Source organism: Gekko japonicus, unplaced genomic scaffold (genome assembly GCF_001447785.1).
Source record: "Gekko japonicus isolate JY-2015 unplaced genomic scaffold, Gekko_japonicus_V1.1 scaffold3293, whole genome shotgun sequence".
NCBI classification, from domain to species: Eukaryota; Metazoa; Chordata; class Lepidosauria; order Squamata; family Gekkonidae; genus Gekko; species Gekko japonicus.
Window position 1 is genome coordinate 75,197 of NW_015164298.1, and position 19,391 is coordinate 94,587.

The 19,391-nt window shown below is 44.3% G+C and overlaps 1 protein-coding gene across 1 annotated transcript; it reads right to left on the reverse strand.

Moving 5' to 3' along the window:
* Window positions 1–8,097: 8,097 nt before the first annotated feature.
* Window positions 8,098–12,386, reverse strand: DSEL (dermatan sulfate epimerase-like). Its single transcript, XM_015408797.1, has one exon. It carries the CDS (start codon window positions 12,384–12,386, stop codon window positions 8,724–8,726), a length of 3,663 nt encoding a protein of 1,220 aa, XP_015264283.1. The 3' UTR covers window positions 8,098–8,723.
* Window positions 12,387–19,391: the final 7,005 nt, after the last annotated feature.

Here is a 19,391-nt window from a genome sequence, read left to right on the forward strand (position 1 = left end):
CCCAAGTACATCAGAGTCATAAGGAAACTAGCCATTTCTGCTTGTCCATTTTAGAATTGCTTTAGCTACCAAGAGTTAACTGTGTATCTACACACATGCAGCTTGTCTGAATACCTGTGGACTTATGAAATCTGTCAAATTGCTTTCTGTCCCATTAAATTCAAGGGACAGATATTCCCATCATTAGTCAAATCTGTATGGATGTTGCTGTATGTTTAAAAGATTCTGAGAACACCCTTCAGTTTGATGTTACTCACACTGCACTGAACATACAGAAATAAATCACATGCAAATAGGTCTGGTGGGGAAACTCCTACACTGACAGCATTTCTGTGCATAAAATGTTCTGTTTGTTATAGAGATAGTAGCTGAGGATCTGTGTGAGCATAATTATAAAAAGAGACATTTGATTTATGGGATCCAGATACAGTGGATAAGCATAACAAATTTCAGTCATTTCCCTGTGTCCTAAAATCTGGCTACAGCACAATACAGGCAGCTCAGAGCTATTACTGGGGTGTAAAATTTTGGGAATCTGACCTCAAGCCAGCTCTTGAAGGGCTTGTTAGCAGTTAGCACCATAGTCAGAAGGCTGTGAGCCCCAGTAGCCTGGCTCCCCACAAGTCTCCCCCTTCAGCTACCTCCTTCCCCAGGGGCTGTGTCCCATGCCCACACATCATCTTCCTGCTGCCTGGCATCCACTGTGAGTGCGGAAGGAAGTGGGGTGCATTCTGCAGTCCCATGGTTCCCATGGCGCTTGGCCTGGCCTCCACATTCCCCTGTGTGTAGGTGGCATGGCCACAGCAGCACCTGGCTGTAAAACATCAGTAAATTCTATCCTTGAGTGTTCTACAGCTGCATCTTCATAGGACTGTATCTGCTTCTAGAGTGCTGGAGTAGGTCTGGGACTTGAAGACCCAGGTCTGAATATCTATGGGACTATGGAAGTTCACTGACGTTGGGCCATTCACTCTGTCTCAGCTTGAGCCACTTCACATGGTTGTTGTTGTGAAAATAGAAATTAAAGAGGAGAGAAAGCTATTCTAAGCTGCTTTGGGTCTCTAATGTGGAGAAAACTGGAGTATAAATACCTGCATACTATCAAAGAAATGTACTACAGTTGTAAACAAAAGATGCTATGGTACAAAATCTACTACCTGATTAAAAAAAAACCTACAGGAGAAAAATAATAACACCCCCCCCCCATGTGAACACAGCTCTGGTCCATACATCAAAAAATTGCCTACATATAGAGTATTTCCCTCAATGCAGCTGTGTGGAGGAGCTGAGGTGTCATGGATATGCCTAATTTTCTGGAAGTTCCACTTACACGGTTTCTCTCATGTGAACATTCCAAAGTCTGAGAAGTGGTGTAGCTTCCATGCAGGCCCGTAGCTAATGTGGGGCCCACGGGGCCCAGCCCCTAGCATTTCTTCCATGCCTCCTCTTTTCCGGGCTGGCCCCAAATTGAATTAATGTTATTAGCTTTGATTTAATTAGTTGTACCCCCCAAGGCCCCCTCACCCCAAAATCCCTAGCTACAGGGCTGCTTCCATGTCTTGTATTACTTTAGTCCCACAGCTGTAGTAGGGCTGCCATCCTCCAGGTGGTAGCTGAAGATCTCCCGCTATTACAACTGATGTCCAGGTGACAGAGATCAGTTCCCCTGGATAAAATGGTCACTTTGGAAGGTAGACTCTATGGCATTATACCCCATTGAAGTCCCTCCCCTCCCCAAACCCAGCCCTTCACAGGTTCCACCCCTTCACAGGTTCTACAGGTATTTCCCAATCCAAAGCTGGCAACCCTAGGCTGTAGCTACTGGCCACGTCAGGTTAGGGTGTGTGTGTGTGTGTGTTTGTGTGTGTGTGTGTAAATGTAAACTAGGGGGCAGTCTTCTTATCAGATATTTTTCCTCCTATCATTAGACTGAAGAGCTAACTAGCTTCTGACATACACGAATATGTTCAGGAGGACACAGCAACAGAATGAGAGAACAGGTTATTTAAGGAACACTTACTGCAAACAAGACTTTTTAAAAAAATAATGTGTCCATATTTATATAGTTAGCTATTTCTAGCTAGTTCTCTGGTTCATACTTATTCTTCTTGTTGTTTTCTTCCAGAGTAAAACATTGTTCCTGCTTCATTCCATTATCATTGTTTCTCTTGCAAGGGCACCATGTGTCCCATTAGTGAAGAGTAATTATACAATGTAGCCTGCAAATGGAAGTCCTTCTATTTGTGTTTTTCAAAACAGCTTTATGATTTTCCTGCATTATTTATATTTGTGGTCTCAATACAATCATCCTATTAACCCACTGGCATCTATATATCTAATACCCAAGTCGCCCTGTCTGTGCGGATCGCTAAATCCGCGCTCCGGGACGACCTGGGGGGCAGGGAGATTTGTGGGCACACGTGGGGAGGTCCCCACGTGTGCACAAAAATGCTAAACCTTGAAAAAAAATCGGGGGGATGTTTAAATCCCCCCGAAACTCACAGAGCGTCCCCTGCGCACGCGCAGGGAACGCTCTGCGAACGACGACGTCGTTTGAAAGGCAAGCCGTGAGCAGGGAGGGGGCCCTCACTTTGGAGCGAGGAGGGAGAGAGCGGCAGGCCGCTCGGCCCTCGCTTCGGAGGGGGGGGGAAAGGGTAGAGATTTATCTCCTCCACAGAGAGCAGCAGCTCCTCCTGAAGCAACAAGAAGTTCCGGAGCCGGCCTCGCCGCGAGCGGGCGGGCAAAGACCGGCCTCGCTGCCGCCTCGGTGCCGGGCGGGCGGACCAGCCTCACCGCTGTCACTGCCGCCTAGGAGCCGGGCGGGGGGGACCGGCCTCGCCGCTGCCACCTCCGCCTAGGAGCCGGGCGGGGGGGAAGACCGCCCTCGCCGCCACCTCGGAGCCGGGCGGGGGGCAGAACCGGCCTCGCCGCTGCCGCCTCCGAGCCGGACGGGGGGGAGGACCGGCCTCGCCGCTGCCTCCGCCTCCGAGCCGGGTGGGGGGGGGAGACCGGCCTTGCCGCCGCCTCGGGGAGATCGAGCAGGGGGGGTTGGAGGAGACGGAGCTCTTCTCCCCCCCCCGTGAGTATCGCGGGTCCCCTTACTTGTAAAGTTATAAACACATACCCAACAATACTGTGACAACAATAACACAGAGTTTGTAGTTTGAGTTAGGTACTAGGAAACAGAGACCCAAACTTGAACCCAGGCCTGCATGACTTCTGACCCAAATGTAGACATCCACAATATTCGTACTGACTGCTTCATTCCTACATCTGTTTTGTGTTTGCTATCCCAAACAGGCAGCAGAACAGTTTTTTTGAGTTTTTAGGACTACCATCCATAATGCTGCCACACCCCATCTAATGGACCATCATTTGTATACCAAGCCACACCCCTTTCCAAATCCATTGAAGACAATGAGCTGAGAAGGGCATTACTCTACTTAGCACAACACTGTAGGTTTAGTTGGTTAAAAATGGTAAAGGCCAGCTTTAGACTATTAGGAAGCTTTACAGTGCTAGCTGCACTGAAATGGCTAAGAATTATGTTCTTGTATGACTCTCATATATGTCAATGAGTCTTGTGCAGGAGAACTTCACAACTGGTTCTGCTTTATATGTATTCTGGTTTTAAAGTCCTCTTTGGCCAGCAGCTGTACTTACGATCACTCAGTTCCTTTAGCAGAAAAAAAAAAGTGAGTGAAGAAGTTCTAGAAGTGAATACTGTTCTTCTTGGGAGACACCCCCCCCCCCATCATGATAGCAGAAGATGACTGCGGAGAATACATAGTCCTGACTGCCCTGCTCAGTTGGAAATGAATACTGGACCTCATATGAATCTCAGAGAGGAATTGTGCTGCACTGGATTGCCAAAGTTCATGCTATGCAGTTCAGCCCTAAATAAAAATTACCTCCCAGTTGAATAGCAATGAAATAAAGACTCTGAGAGTCAAATTACTTACTCTCTGGAAACAACAGGGTTATTAGAAAAAGAATTTCGATAATTGGGTGATTACAGTTCCAGAGACACACGTTTTATAAGAAATAAAAGGAAAATACCCCTCACATGGTATTAGCAAGAACATCTCTTTGTAGCTTCTCTAGGTTCTTCTCCTAATTTTTTTTAATCGTCTGAAGCCCTCAAAATGCCAGCAGAAGCCAGCCACGTAATGGGGTTTGCTCATATTTGGGACTGTAGATCCAAACTAAGAGCAAACTTTTTGTCTAGAGTCTGCTCTTCCAAGTGTCTCACGGGTGACATGAACAAGGGACCGGCATCAGCAGAAGATCTTGAAGAGCAGAGATACAGTTCACTGACTAACAAAAAAATGTAGCGGCAATGACAAAAGCCCATTTTACATATGTTTGATAAGAGAAAGGCAAAAGAGAGACAAGACAGAAACAGTTTAGTGGGAATAACTGTTAGGATCCAAGCTTTCACTAACATATCAATGCACATTAATACGCTTTGCTGTCTCCTTCAGCGTGTGACATTCTACCTAGCCAGAGGAAAGCCCTGGGAAAAAAGGGATGTTAGTCACTGTTCTAATCCAAGATGAGTTAACAGCCAAGTTACGGTTAGCGAAACTGTGACATATCAACAGCTTTATCAGGCTAGAGGCACAATTTGACAAAATAATGAATGTCTGCTACTTTTATCTAGGTCAGAATGAGAGATCACAAAACGTTGCTGCCTTTTGTAAGGGGGCTGGGGGAGGGAGGAGAAGAATTTAACACCAAAGCATGAGACATCACCAAGAGGCTATCAGTCTGCAGAGACAAACTCATTAAATCCTGACACCGGGTAATGCTTGTCATCCAAATAAATGGTAATTACTTAGATTGAATATTCCAGCATAATGACACCTAACTCTGATGGTAGTTTCTACCAACAAGAGGAAGCATATTTCTTTCCACAACTTCATTTGTAATGAAACGCCAGACAGGGAAAGGGAAAAAAAGTGCAGGGGGGAAGGGGGAAAAAAGAAACAAAGGGCTGTCTACCATCTAAGCTTGATTAGCACATCTGCAGACATTTATAGTCTTCTCTAGAGAATATGAAGCAAAATGGATAGGAGAACACACACACACGCACACACACAAAGGATTCACAGGAGAACACAATCTGGCTTCAAAGGAAAGGAAAGGAATTTGCAAAAGCATGCCTGCCTCTAAAATTTTAGTGCAAATTAAATGACTGTGGGACTGATTTTCTATAAAGGAAAACTGAAATAGATTTTGAAAAGGAATTACTAAGAAGAAATATCATGAACCAGAGTAGGAGATATGGAGGGGGAAGCAAAGAACTGAAGCACTGTAAGTTCATTTTGGCATTCTTTACAAATGCAATATGCTTGTGCAGCAACGTCAAGCATATTAACAGTGCAATAGTAAACAGGGGCACATCCTTCAAAATCCAAGGAGTTCAATGGCCTTTGAAAGGTGTGATTTTATTTAGGATTGCAATTACTGTTAAAATCAACATGATTTTTTTGTCGAGTACGTCTGATTAGAACTGGGCTGATACTATCCATACCCTGATACTATGTATACTTTCCCAGAAATAAATCCTGTTGATTTCAGAGGTAATTATGTGCAAGTTTGTATATGTGAAGAAGAAGCTTGAATCTGGAATTGTTCTGATCATTTTTGATGCAATGAAAGCATAAGATGACTTCAAGGGCTGATCGGAACATTACTGGAGGGGGGGGGGGAAGAATCTCATCCATCATATGTCTTCATTTATTTATTCAGAGTACTCCCCTAAGGTGGCCGACATTTTTTTCTTTAAAAAATAATATCTGTTACAAAATTAAATTAAATCCAACAACATTTAAAACAGCAAATACAAAACACAGGCAGCACTACAACACATAACAGAATACAACAGGCGCTACCTTTCTTTCAATTTAGCTCAAAACACTTCCAGACCAAAACGTCCTGAACTGGCTTTGGAAAGCCTGTCAGAGCAAGTCGACTCTCCTCCAGATAGAGGAAATACCAAAGTTTGGACATGCCAGTCGATACAGCCCTCCTTTGGGTTCCAACTAGTTTTCCTTTAGGTAAGGTCAGTTCCCACAAGAAGGCACCATTCATTGGTCTTAGAACTTCACCAAGTTGATATAGATGGACACGATCCTTTTAAGGAGACCGTCCATGTCATCATACAGACACAGGATGGATAGACAGGAAAATCAGAAGGTGTTGAATGGAGATGCATTTCTGAAAACTTGGGGTAAACACATACTTTGAAGCTTGGGCCAATCATAGATCCCAAGCATATGTTTGCATCGCGTTTTCAGACACACATCTCTCATACACACACATTATGGAAATATCTACTGCACACAAACAGGAATGCATCTGAAGCAGAAAGAGACTGGACTTTACATGCTATATAAATGTGTCTTTTAGTCATTCTGCTTTTGGTGTGCAGTTTTAAATGCACATGTTTTCAGGTTTCTGATGTGTGAAAAAGGAAACCCTCAGTGCTTTAGCACCAGATTTCATAATCATTTGCTGGGCAAGCATTTAAATGGGATTACAGTTACATTTCAGCCCTTCTGTGTACGCATGTCATTTCTATAAGTATGTTAAGAAGTTCTTATGATAGCATCCCATATGCTAAAATTTCAATCTATTGCAAATTTACCCATGTGAACACTATTGTGAACACCATAACCCCTTAAAATGAAAAGTAAAAGTTATTTTTTCATGTTTTTCCCATGCCAATAAGAATTAAGTTACAGTTCAGCACTGTAGAATTAAATTGGAAATGGTGGGTGAAGTTTCCTGGGGAAAAAAGAAGGTACAGGGTAGAAGATAAACAGAAGAACCTTATGCTGATATATGGTTCTTCTGTTTGTCTTCTACACAGTACCTTCTTTTTCCAGGAAGCTTCCTCCACCATTTCCAATATAATTCTACAGCACTAAACTGCACTACAGACCCGCAGATGGAAGACGTGGGGGGGGGGGGAGAGAACCTTTTAACCAATAGGCTGTAATGTTCAAAAACCTGAGAGCAGATACTAATTCTTGTGTTTCCTGGGGAGGCCATTTGCTTCTCTTCATGACTACTTCTGACCTAAGAAAACAAAATACACTGTGAAAAAGCAAACTCTAACAATTATATATAAATACAAACTTGTGCAAGCTTATTTGTCTGATAATTATATTAAAGTTAAATACAATGTTATAATAGAAGGACACTTTATAAAGTGGGACTTTGAACACATGAGTACAACATGTCTTATGAAATAAATCTTAAACATATGTGCACCATGTCAAAGGATGAAAGACAAGCCACAACAAAGTGCAAAACAGAATACAAGTAAAACAAGGTCGCTTAACGTGTTACATAATAACTCAAAGCAAAATTCAGGCACCGAGATGACTTGCGTTTTCTGTGCTTTTGACAAGCAATGATTTTAACAGCAGGTATATCCATCTTTCTGTGGATGATATGACTTTCCAGCAAACTAGCATTTCTTCCAGGTAAGGTCATGTTTACAATCTTCATCAGAGTCAAGAATAAGCATTTTCATATGGAACTCCCAAACTTAATGAAAACTCACACCAGGTCCCATGCACGAGGAGCAAGCTGTCTCAACCTCAGAAGAGTTGGTTTGCATTTAGTTGTGGCTTGTCTCTCGTCCTTTGACATGGTACACATATATGTTTAAGATTTATTTCATAAGACATGTTGTACACATATGTTCAAAGTTCCACTTCATAAAGTTTCCTTTTGTTAGAACATTGTATTTTACTTTAATATCATTATCAGACAAATAAGCTTGCTCAAGTCTTTATTTATAATTGTTAGAAATTGCTGTTTCACAGTGTATTTTCTTTTCTTGGTATCAGCAGCACCATGCTCCCCTTTTTGACTTACTTCTGACTGAAGACATTTGTGAACTAGATACTATAGGAAATGTCACCCTGCTGGACCAAGCTTGTCACTACAGAGACAGGGAAAAAAACATATCAAGGAGAACTGTTTGATTTTCGTGCCACTTTTGTTTTTGGCCTCTTTGCAAAGGCTGCCACTAAAGGTGGCAGAATCCTAGCAAAATGAGAGACAGAATAGGCGTGGGGTGCCTATATGTACATGCATGTTTGATGGATCAGGTTCCTGTCATTCCAGCGATACCGGGTAATCACAAAACCCAGCCGAACTGGCTGGTTAGGTTGAGTTTACAGGCTCTCGGCACCGCTGGAGTAGTTAAAATCGGACATAACATGCCAGTAAATCTAGCCCAAGGGAGATCATTGCTGCCAAATGTGAAATCTGTTTTGGGAGACAAACAGTTGTTCACTGAAAACGAGGGATGAGCCCTTCCCACCTCCCTCCTGACGGATTTCACAGACGGCAGTGACACTTCGCAACTCCCCGCCTGGCTGGGATTCATACTAATCGCCTAGAAATGAAAGGTCCCTTATCCTATTACCAATCCCCTGAGCTATCCAGTGCCCATCTGGAAAAGAATATAAAGATTCATACAGCTTTATTTTAAAAGGCAGCAAAAGTAATTATGAGTCTCTTTTTTTTTCAGGGAAGGGGGGGGGGAATAAAAGCAAAAACTGACTAGACCAAATATCTCTTTTCATTTAAAATAATCTCTCTCTGCAGGTGTAACAGACTGTACAGACATTTTACAAGAATAAACCAGCTTCTCTTATTCGTATCTACAAACTGAAGAGTCTGGAGATCCTTAGTGCAAACTACTGCTGACCCGCAGCATTTAAATCAGTAAACTTTGGATATCCTAAGCGGTCCATTAGAGTTGAACAGATGTCCTCGATCTGACCAATCTCCTCACGAGGCATATTGTGTTGCCAAGCTTGGATACTTGCTGGGGACACTTCCCCTTCATAAGGAAGGTAGAAAAGATTGGTGGATGTGGCAAATAATATTTGGTTTAGACTGACAGGAGACAGGGGGATGCCCAGAAAGGTAGAGATGGTTTCAGCTGTTTTCTGGGGGAAGCCCACAATGTCTTCAAACTTAAGGAGCAGATAATTTGCTGGCAGCAAATCCCCGTTGATCCTGAGGGCTGCTGCTGTGTTTGCCACCCACAAGCGGGACATCACCGAGATGGCATTTGAATTTGAATCAGCGAGTTCTTCCCGCAGTGGTTCATATTCAAAGGCATAACCTGACTGTAAACTGCACTTGTCTTTCCTGCCTTCTGCTTTAAATAGCATAGCTAAATGCTGAGGCACCTTTCTCAAGGAGTAAAGGCTTGGCTGGCTTTTGTATAACATTGAGTAAATCCAGGCCCGAGGGTCCCGTACTACATAGAGTGCTCTCAGTGAAGGACCTATGATTTCTTGAAAGAAAGGAAGCTTTAATGTCCAGCTCCCACTGCTCAGACTAAGTACAGGACGTGCATTGGGATAGAAGGCAAGGTGTCTCCTCAGTTCCTTAATGTATTCAGCATCTTTGTCCAAACTACCCCTCAGCCGGTTTCTTTGTTCCACTATGGATTCTCTCTTCCTGGGCCGCCTCTTCTTGTCTTTACTAGTACCAGAATGCTGAATTAACTTATTATTTCTGCTGGTGTCATGTAAATGAATATTTTGTAAATGAAGTTTTGTGTCTTTGACCAGAGACTGCAACCAACCCTGGAGAAGACGAAAGCGGCCACTCTGCACATCAGACGCCTTCCATTCACAGGCATCGACGAAGGAGTCAATCTCAAATTCTGTCTCAGGGACATCCAGGTATCCTGTGGGGATCCTGATGTAGACAAAGTCGCTGCTGTTGAAAAAGAGTTGCTTCAGAATTTCTGCCCCTGAACTGGGGAGAGAGGTGATGACAACATCGGGCATGCCCCCAAGGTGTCCTTGTTCCTTTCCTGCACTGTGTTCGGTGCTCGTCAAATCGCTGCCCCATTTTGCACAGATGGGTTGCGTGCAAGAAGTCCACACATCCACCAGTTCAACAAACCACAACGTGATGACCAGGATCAGAATCCAACGCAAAAGTTTGCTGAAGGAAATGTAGAACCGCCACTGAATAGCCAATATGGCCAAGCCAATCCCCAAAACCAGCCCCACAATTATATTCACTTTAAATCCAAATGGGAAAACAGATCTGGTAGCAAGTGCCTGCTTTTCTACTACTTCAGTGCCCAAACCAAATCTAGTAACTTTTCCTTGCGTGATTACCTTGGCATAGCCACCAAATCCCAAATAACTGAATCTCGTCCTCAGATTTAGATAGTCGGTTGCAACAGAGAAAACAGTTTCTGTATTGTTGACATTTAGAGCCATCTGAAACCCTGATCGGGCATCCTCAATAAACCTACAGCTAGAAATATTGACATAAGGCCCATAGAACAGGTAGGCAATTCTTGCAGTGGTGCTTTTTGTAGCAAAAGTGACATTTACAAACTGTGTCCACCTCTTTTTGAACTCGGCTGCCTGCTCTGCCTCTTGTATCCTAGCAACAGGGCTATTTCCATGATGGTCAAGCCAAAACATTTTATAGTGAGCGTCCCACACATCCATCATAGCTCCATTATATTTGTCCATAAATTTATATGGTACATACTTAAAATCAATGTCAAGGTTATGAAAAAAGGCACTGATGGAGTTGATGGGAGAGTCCTCCTCTTTTTCTATATGGTCCACTACAAGTAATGTCTGAGGATTGAGCAGGAGCAGAGAACGGTAGACACTTTTCAGCTTCATGGCAGAGGAGTAGGCAGAGGCTGCCTCCCCACTCACAAACATCATGTCGTCATGCTGAGAAGCTGTGACGATTTCACCCCCTGCATCTCCAACTTCATCCCCAGTCCACTTAAGCCACTGAGTGCATTCTCCTAGCTGGCCCTCAAATGGTTGGTTGCACTGACTTGTGGGAGACGGAGCAAACACCAGAACGTTATTCAAGTGGCTAAGCTTGGGACCATAGAGGGCCTCAGATACAAAAACCTGCCCATTGGGAGCAAAAGTGAAAGAATTTTGATCAGGGTGTTCGTGCCCCGGATTGAAGCTTCTCCACCCATCAATCCAAGAATATGGCTGAAAGTGGACTATATCATAGACCGCACGGCCGCCCACCTTTCCAGATTTAAAAGAAACAAAGGTGTTGGTCTGAGTGTTTGGCAACCCTGCTCCATACGTGACAACCCCCCAGTTAGGGAATATATGCATTTTAGGAGTGCCATAATCAGGCGGAGGGTGGGGAGTGAGTCCGGGGTCATACCACAGGTATTCTGTGTGAAGGGTACTCCACCGCTGGGCAGTGGATGGCACCATTGGGCCATCCTTGGGCCGGTGCTTTCTAATTTGTTGTGCAAGCCAATTGCCCATTCCATTCTTCAACACAAATTTATCAAGGAAAACCAGCTGGCTTTCAGGGCCATAAAACCAATTATAATTAGAATCAGCTATGCCTACAGTCCTCTGAAAGCCTGGCAAAAGTGTAGCATAATAAAACCAAAAGTGCATCTTGAGCCAGTTGTTTCCGAGATTATTAATTCCAAAGTGGCGCTGTGCCAGGTAGATATACTGAGTAATCGATTTGGCTGTATAACTGCCATAAGCCACACCTTCATCCAAAGAGCCATCGACAATATGATTAAGCAGAAACAAGGTTTTCTCCATCACATCCACTACAGCATGTTTCCAAGTATTGGCTTGGGACTCAATGCCCCCGTCGGTTACAAGGGCCCCAATGAGCAATGCTAGCATATTAGTGGCTTGGTGATTATGAAGAAGTTGCTTGCCCCAGGAACGTACTTTGGAATATTCATACAATTCCTCACTCATGGTCCATATCTTGGCAAAATATTTTTGCCTTCTGCCATCATCCAGTGAGGCATATAAGAAATCAAAAGCAGTGGCAAAGCCAGTTAAAGAGTGCCCAAGTGGAACTTCATCCCCTGGGGCATTCTCCACCAGCCAGTCTTTGTATCCAGCCATTCTGTCCATATATTCGACCACAAAATCAAAGGCAGCTTTGTCTTCTGGGCACAGGAGACAATACAATGCTAAGGGAGGAAGATTGTTTCCATAGATCTCATTCCACTTGGCCGCAAAATCTGTATGCTTGGGGGGAGGTAGGTAGTAGGACGGACTGGAGAGCATCACTGACACTGCACTTCGGATTGTTCTAAAAAGGTGCAGGTGGCTCATGCGTGATTTCTGCCTCAGTGTTGGGATCTCGTCAGCATTAAAATATAAGCTTGGATGGATCACGGCTTTTCTCATTTTCTCACTAGTCCTGAAAGCTTCCATTTTTTGCTCTTCGTACTGATCCACATTCTCTGCAAAAGCCACCCAGTCCGAATAATTGCTTGCAGGCTCTTCAACAGTAGAGAGTACCAACATCATGAATGCTAGAAATAAGGAATGTCCTGTAAAAATTATAGCCATGATCCATTAGGCAGTTTCCTCTCTTCCTCTTTGACGAACACAGTGCTCAGGTTTCAAACATGCACGGAGCTACTGATGTGGGGAAAACAGACTTGAAAGCGTTCACAGAAAAAGAACACTTATGCCATGAAGCGCATCCACAAGTCTCCACTGGTGAGGTCTTTTGGTATGGCTCAGAAAAAAAGTTTAACTGCCGGGGCATTGCATTGATACCACCCAAATGCACTGATAAATAAATGACACATAAAGCTAACGAGGATGTTGCCTCAAAGTCTTCCACATATGCCAGGCTAAGGAGTAATTTGGTGTCCCAAGGAGGTCAATCAAACAGCGAAGTGTAGCAAAAAAGCACTTCCACCATGTTAATGATGCACCGTTTTCTTTAACATTCAGATGTTCCGGGGAAGCCACAGATACCTTTATATCCCAAGAAAAACATGACAGTGAATTAGAAAATGGACCGCATTTTGTGTGGAACTATGAAACACTGATTGTCTCTCCATCCCATTTTGTCCTGGTGCACAAGAAAGTTTGTTCTTTGTTTTGGAGGGTGAAGGCAAAGTCAGCCGAGAGTCTCCTTCATCAGCCAGTCTTGGCAAAGCTGCCATAAGTCTCACACTTGCTCACCTCCATTGACGAAAGATTTGTTCAGATTGATTATTGTACACCACACCAGTGACATTCATGTCATCTTTCATCATCTTCATAGTCCTGCAGGGACCAGCCCCTTGCTGGGGGTTTCAATTAGCTCCATTCTCCCCCTCAGAAAGACAAATTAAAAAATCAAAAGAAGATGAGGCTTTTTGTTCACTGGCAGCTGCTTCCGAAGTCTTTCACTTTGCATGTTGATCTCATCTGTGAAAAATAAAACGAAACGTCCTTCAAACATGTTCCCAAAGTATTATTACAATCAGCAGTTCCAGAAAAGAGGACAGGAAAAACGTTTGCTCACCAAATGAATCGGAATCACAATCAACTTAGCTCTTTAAAAGAATGATTCCACCTTTTAAAAATGTCCCTTGTATTTTCCTCACCATTATGAACTGGGAGCTCTCAGAAATTCATACTAAAATATCACTGCCTTGTCTTTATCAAACAGCCATATCACACTAATTTATTAGTGATACCTTCAGAAGCATGTTATGGAAAACTGTTTCTTTGGCACTTTATGGTGTAATTATTGTTGTATCCAAATATCAAGATAGCAAAAATAAATGCGCTACCTTTCACATCTGCATGTTTTATGAAGGCTATACATTTGTTCCTGAAGTGATGCTGTTATGCAGAATTTGAGGACTTTTGTATTTTTCAGGAATAACTCTTCTCACCTACGATTAAACGCGTAACATGGCAAGCTTGCCAACCATTAGAGGGCGCTATGGGCTAATTAGTACACCAGAGAACCTCGCCGAGCCAAAGAATTTAGAACAAGTTTTCTTTGTCAATAGCTGCAAATATTCAAAAGTCATCGCCAACGGGATGTCGGCCATACAGATCTTTCCAACTGCTCTTCCTTCCTTTACGAGTTTGTTTAAAACAAAAGAAATCGGTGTCAAACAATGTTTCTACCTACCTTTTGCAGCCAACTTTTTGGAAGTCGCATCCCACCGGCGCTGATGATAGTCTGGGCGCGGGGCGCAACGGTAGGAAGCATATACCAGATGGTCACATTGCAGTTTTCTCCAGCACCAGGAAGGTATCTTTTCCCTTCCCCTTCCAAATCCGCTTCGGTTTTTTCAGTTCATATATCTTTATTTTTAAAAAGAAATAATAACAACTTCAGCAGCCAATCCGAAAGCCAGGTCCTCCAACCTGGACCGAGACCTCCTTGCCCTTCCCAAATAATACACCAATGTGTGTGTGGGGGGGGGGGACCCCAAATCCAGGCTGTCCCGCAACGGCAGCGCTTTCAGTCTCAGAAAAGGGAAGAACTCCAGACAGACAGTGTCAACACAGCCCCAGGGTGGAGATGCAGACAAAATATACAGAGGAAGGATTGGGGGGTGGGGGATGCGTCCACGCTTTGCTAGCAATCCAACTCCTGCCAAAAACTTGACTTCCGTAGAGACGATCGAGGCGCCGCAGCCGCTCGAGCAGACTTTGCGGGAAGTCGAGGAGGTTCCTCCGGCGGCGTCCGAGTCGCCCGCGCTTCTCTCCTTGGGCTGGGGACACCTGTGTCTGCCGCTCTGCTCCAGCGACCAGGGCAGTCGCTCCGGCCGGCACTTCGAGAGGTACGGAGGAGTCAGGCGGCAAAGGGAAGGATGCCGTCCGGAGACGCGCCGCGGCGGCGGCAGCAGCGGCGGCTCACTCAAGCCAGGCGGAGCTAAGGCGGGTCTTGCTGTCTTTGCAATCGCAGGAGGCTGCTCATTTTCAGCTCCGCTTCGCGGCGCCTGCTGAGCTGCTCGCTCGCCCGCCCGCTCCCTATCCCCCCTCCGCAACTGAGCATGTGCAAAACCCTGTGCACATGACCTTCGTGAGACTGTGAAGCCGGCGCTCTGATCCTGCCCTGAACTCCGCGCACTCGTTTTAAGGGCGGCGGGGGATGTGGGCACAGCTGAGGCGCGACCGCAGACGAGGCAGTTACAGTCTTAAACTTTAATTGAAAGATGTACTATTGGAAAGCGTTTGGATGCCCTGCCCAGATGAATTATACAGGTGTCAAGGAGTAGCTTAAATAATAACCATGTTTGTTTCAGAGGGTAGCCCTGTTGATCTGCAGTAGAACAGTTAGACTCGACTTCAGTAGCACCTTAGAAACCAACAAGATTTGTCAGGGTATATGAACCAGTAAGAAACGCCCTTGGTCAGACCTGAGTAGCAATGGAGGTCTCGGAGTCTTTGTATCCCCATATATCCCAGTGTCATAGATGCAACGAACATGAAGTTGAGCAAACTTCAGAGGACGGCAGAAGACCGGAAGGCCTGGGGTGATCTGGTCCATGGGGTCTCAAAGAGTCAGACTCCACTGTGTGACTGAACAACAACAACAAATATCCCAGTCAGAAGGTGGGAGGGGTTAGGCCATGCCCTTGCTGACCTCAGGAGTGGCAGTCCTCAAACAAAGGAACTTTGGGTTTCTGAAGGTGAATCAGTCCACAAGTAAGGATCACAAGTTCAGAACTATGGACACTGCCCCCCCCCCCGGCTGAATAGGGAGGCAGGATTCTTATTTGACTACAGATGCTTGCTTTCCGTCCTGCAGGGTTTCCCCTCTGCTCTAATCAAGCTTATTTAATTTTTTATTTTTATTTATTTTTGGATTTATATCCCACCCTCCCCGAAGGCTCAGGGCGGCTAACAAGGGCATAAATGCCAGGTTAAAACAATAAAACAATATAAAATTACAGTAATACAATATAATACAATTAATAAAATATCGGTGCTCCAGTAATCACTCCAATCATAAAACTAAGATCGTGTTCTGGAGATGTTATGGCAGAACAACAGCAATATATGTCCCCGCAGCCCTGTCATCCACCAGGAACATCTTGCACCCCCGATGACACCCGCTCAAGCGGTGGTAAAAGTGTGGTGATGGAAAGAGCGGTGGTGGAATAATGGCGGCGGCGGCTCCTACTCGAAAGCCCGGTGGAAGAGCTCCGTTTTACAGGCCCTGCAGAACTGCACAAGGTCCCACAAGGCCCGGATCTCTTCTGGGAGCTCGTTCCACCACATTGCACCTAGTTTCATTGCAGGAGAAGGAAGGCATGGTTATTTCAAATTTTTTCAGAGTGGTAGTGATATTGGAAAATCTACCCTGAGGCCTTCTTGGCTGAGAATAACTGCATAAATCAAACAGGCACAGTTTGGGTCATCAGCCACCACTGTTTACACTTAACTGGAAACCCCCCCCCCAAAAAAAAGAATCCCTCATTCTAGAAATGGAAGCTATTGTCACAAACTGGAAAACTTTGGTTTTATTATTGTTGTTGTTATGTGGCACACTAGTTCTCCAGGCAAGGAGGTGCACTGACTGGCCCCTTGATGGCCGCGACTCTGGATTCCACAACATGTCTTTAATGTGTGCTTCACCTCCAGGAGGTGAGCAGAAGCATTTTGTTCTGGATGACTCTAGCCAGGCCTCATTCAGATATAGGCATGCATTTCAGAATAGGGATGGGCACGAACCACATTTTTGTGGGTCAGTTCATGGTTTGTAGCTGAACCACAAACCAATATGCCAGTTCATGAACTGAACCAGTTTATTTTGGTTTGTGAGCCATTCAGAGTTTAAATTCCAGTTTTTCTGCTCTCTGTGAAAAGCCACGGGGAACAGAAAGCACTGGTTAAAATGGCTCTGAGCCATTCGAAACAAACAGCTCAACTGTTATTGTTGTTGTTTTTTGTAAAGGGCAGAATGGCCATGAATCAACATGAACTGCATCAAAATTCATGGAAGTTCATGGTGGTTCTTCAGTTCATGAACATTGCTTTGCAAAACACGAACCACCCCAAATTTGTGACAAACTTTAGTTCATCAGTAGGTCACTCCTGCCACCGCCATGGCCATTGTGCACCGTCGAGTGCCGAGGCACGTCAGCAACCAGCCTGCAAGCAGACGGGCAGGTGCGCTGCTGGGGCAAGGAGCCATGGAGGAGGCTCGGAGGCTGCCAGGCATAGCAGGGTGGTCTGTGGAGGGGGAAAGAGAGGGGGCCAGGCCTCATTTTCCTCCAACATGACGGGTGCTCCAGCCCCTCCACCGCCCGTGGGGTCGTCAGGCCAAGTCCAATCCTGTTGCTGCTGCCACAGCCGTACTTGCCTGCCAAGCCATGCTGGCGCCCAACCTGTGCGCGGATAGGGGCTGGCATGCCACTGGGGTGCAGAGCTGTTGAGGTGGCCGAGAGGCTGCCGGCCACAGCCGGCCAGGAAGCCAGTCACTGCCCAGTGACCCCGGGGTCTGGGGAGGGGGGAGAAAGCATGGGATGGGGGAGTCTGTCTTTCTAGTGCTCATTGTATTGTCCCTACAATGAGCTTTCCTCCTAGTATATTTATATTGCTACTTTGTGTTCTTTTCCCTCTCTAAAGCTACTCTGTTCAGGGTTTCTAAACTCCCTTGTTGGCACATTTCATTGAGAGGACAGGCTAGCTCTGTTTCTGTGCACAGAGACATTTTCTTTTCTATTCTTTTTGTTAAGACCAGAAACTATTACCCTGTATTTCTGGCCATATCTGTGACAATTTTACACTAAGTGAAGCTTCTGAAATGTCTTTAAAGATAGCTCTGCACAGGGCAATAGTCAGTCCCAACACAAATGTCTGGCTAAGCCTGGAACCATCTTCAATGGTAGCCCCACATATGGCACTAATCAATCCTAAAGTTTCCAGCAAAACTTGGAAATGATAGTAAACAACTGAGAGGAGTAAAGGGATAGAAAATCAGAAGTAAAGAGAGAAAAACAAGTTGGAGATTTCAAGCTCAGTAAGGCCAGTCGGAGCAAAGAATATTGAAACAAGAGACACAGGAAGAGATGTATATTGAGAAAACAAAAGATAGATGGAAAGGCTTGTTACCATGTGTGTATGTGTGTGCTGAGGAGCAATACTGTTACTGGTAGTAGTCTAGAGGCAAAGATACCACCAGGGATTTTTTTTTTTTTAATTCAAGCTGTAATAGTCAGGGAACAGGTTGCATTGGAAATTTATCACGTACAGAAACTCAGAAAACTCAGAAATGTATTATGATCATAGATCAGAATAAAGCATAAACATAAGTACCCCATTCATAAAAGGAAATACAAAATGGTATTATAGTTATTTAGAATCATTATATAACTTAAAAGTACTATTTCACCCTAGAGTAGAACAAATCAACTTGTTACTGTAAGTCTCTGACATATTCTCCTCCTCCTGAGCCTTTGGGGTAGGGCGGGATACAAATCTAAGGATAAATAAAATAAAAATAAATATTCTATAAGCAGCCATGAGAAATTTTGCACAATTAATAGTTGAGAGTTAGTCCCTTTCAGGAGACTCTCTGTGATTTCATTATCTGAACTTCCAGGATAAGATTGTAACACGAGGACAATAAGCTTTGCATGGATATCCACATACATATTACAGTGTAGTAGAATATGATTGACTGGTTCAGTCTCATTAGATCCACACATACATAGTCTTTGATCCAAATGAATCTTTTTGAATTTTCCATTGAGAACTGCAGAAGGAAAAGCCTGCCATGTTGCCAATGTATAGGGTCTTCTTTGCTTGGGTACCACCAATAATGAAAAAATATGTGGCCGGTGCAGTTTCTGCACTGACTTCTTTCTTTGTAGCTTTCTTTTTTTATTTTAGTTTTTATCAGTGACACCAGAATGCAGTTAGTCACTTGGCCAAATGTTTCATGCTGTCGGTTCCAAGGTGCTTTTATCTTGCTCTCTGCATAAGCAGCCCTGACTCATGTGACATAATATGCTCCCAGAAGAGTGGCACAAACAAAGCTGGTGATTCACCACATATCTATTCCCTGGGGTAAAACTGTTTCTGGACCTTTCTAGGGGAATTTTTTTTTAAGGATTTTGTTGTTAATACTGTTACCACTCTAAAGTGGCACTTGCCTTTGTCCAGTTCAGATCTAAGGGAGGGAGGGAGAGAGACAGAGAAAGAAAGAGAGAGCTAGAAAGAAAACAAAATTAGGGCAGATGAGTACAATCCTTAGCCCAGGGGTGTGCACATCTTCCAAATACTTAAATAAAACTGTTTTTTTTTTTAATAACCCAAATAATTTATGAATTAAGGCTTAACTGCAAGTATATCTGGGGAGAATTCAGATACATTGCATGAAAAAAAATGGAGATAGAAAATCAAGATGGCTAGCCATGATGTTAGTCCGTCTGTAGCAGTAGAAAAGAGTAAGAGTCCAGTAGCACCTTAAAGACTAACAACATTTATGGTAGGGTATGGGCTTTTGTGAGTCACTGCTGAAGAAGTGAGCAGTGGCTCACAAAAGCTCACACCCTACCAAAATTTTTGTTAGGCTTTAAGGTGCTACTGGACTCTTACACTTTT

What these genes read in the sequence shown, in the direction of transcription:
- DSEL (XM_015408797.1), bottom strand. Translation starts at nt 12,386, where the DNA reads ATGGCTATAATTTTTACAGGACATTCCTTATTTCTAGCATTCATGATG.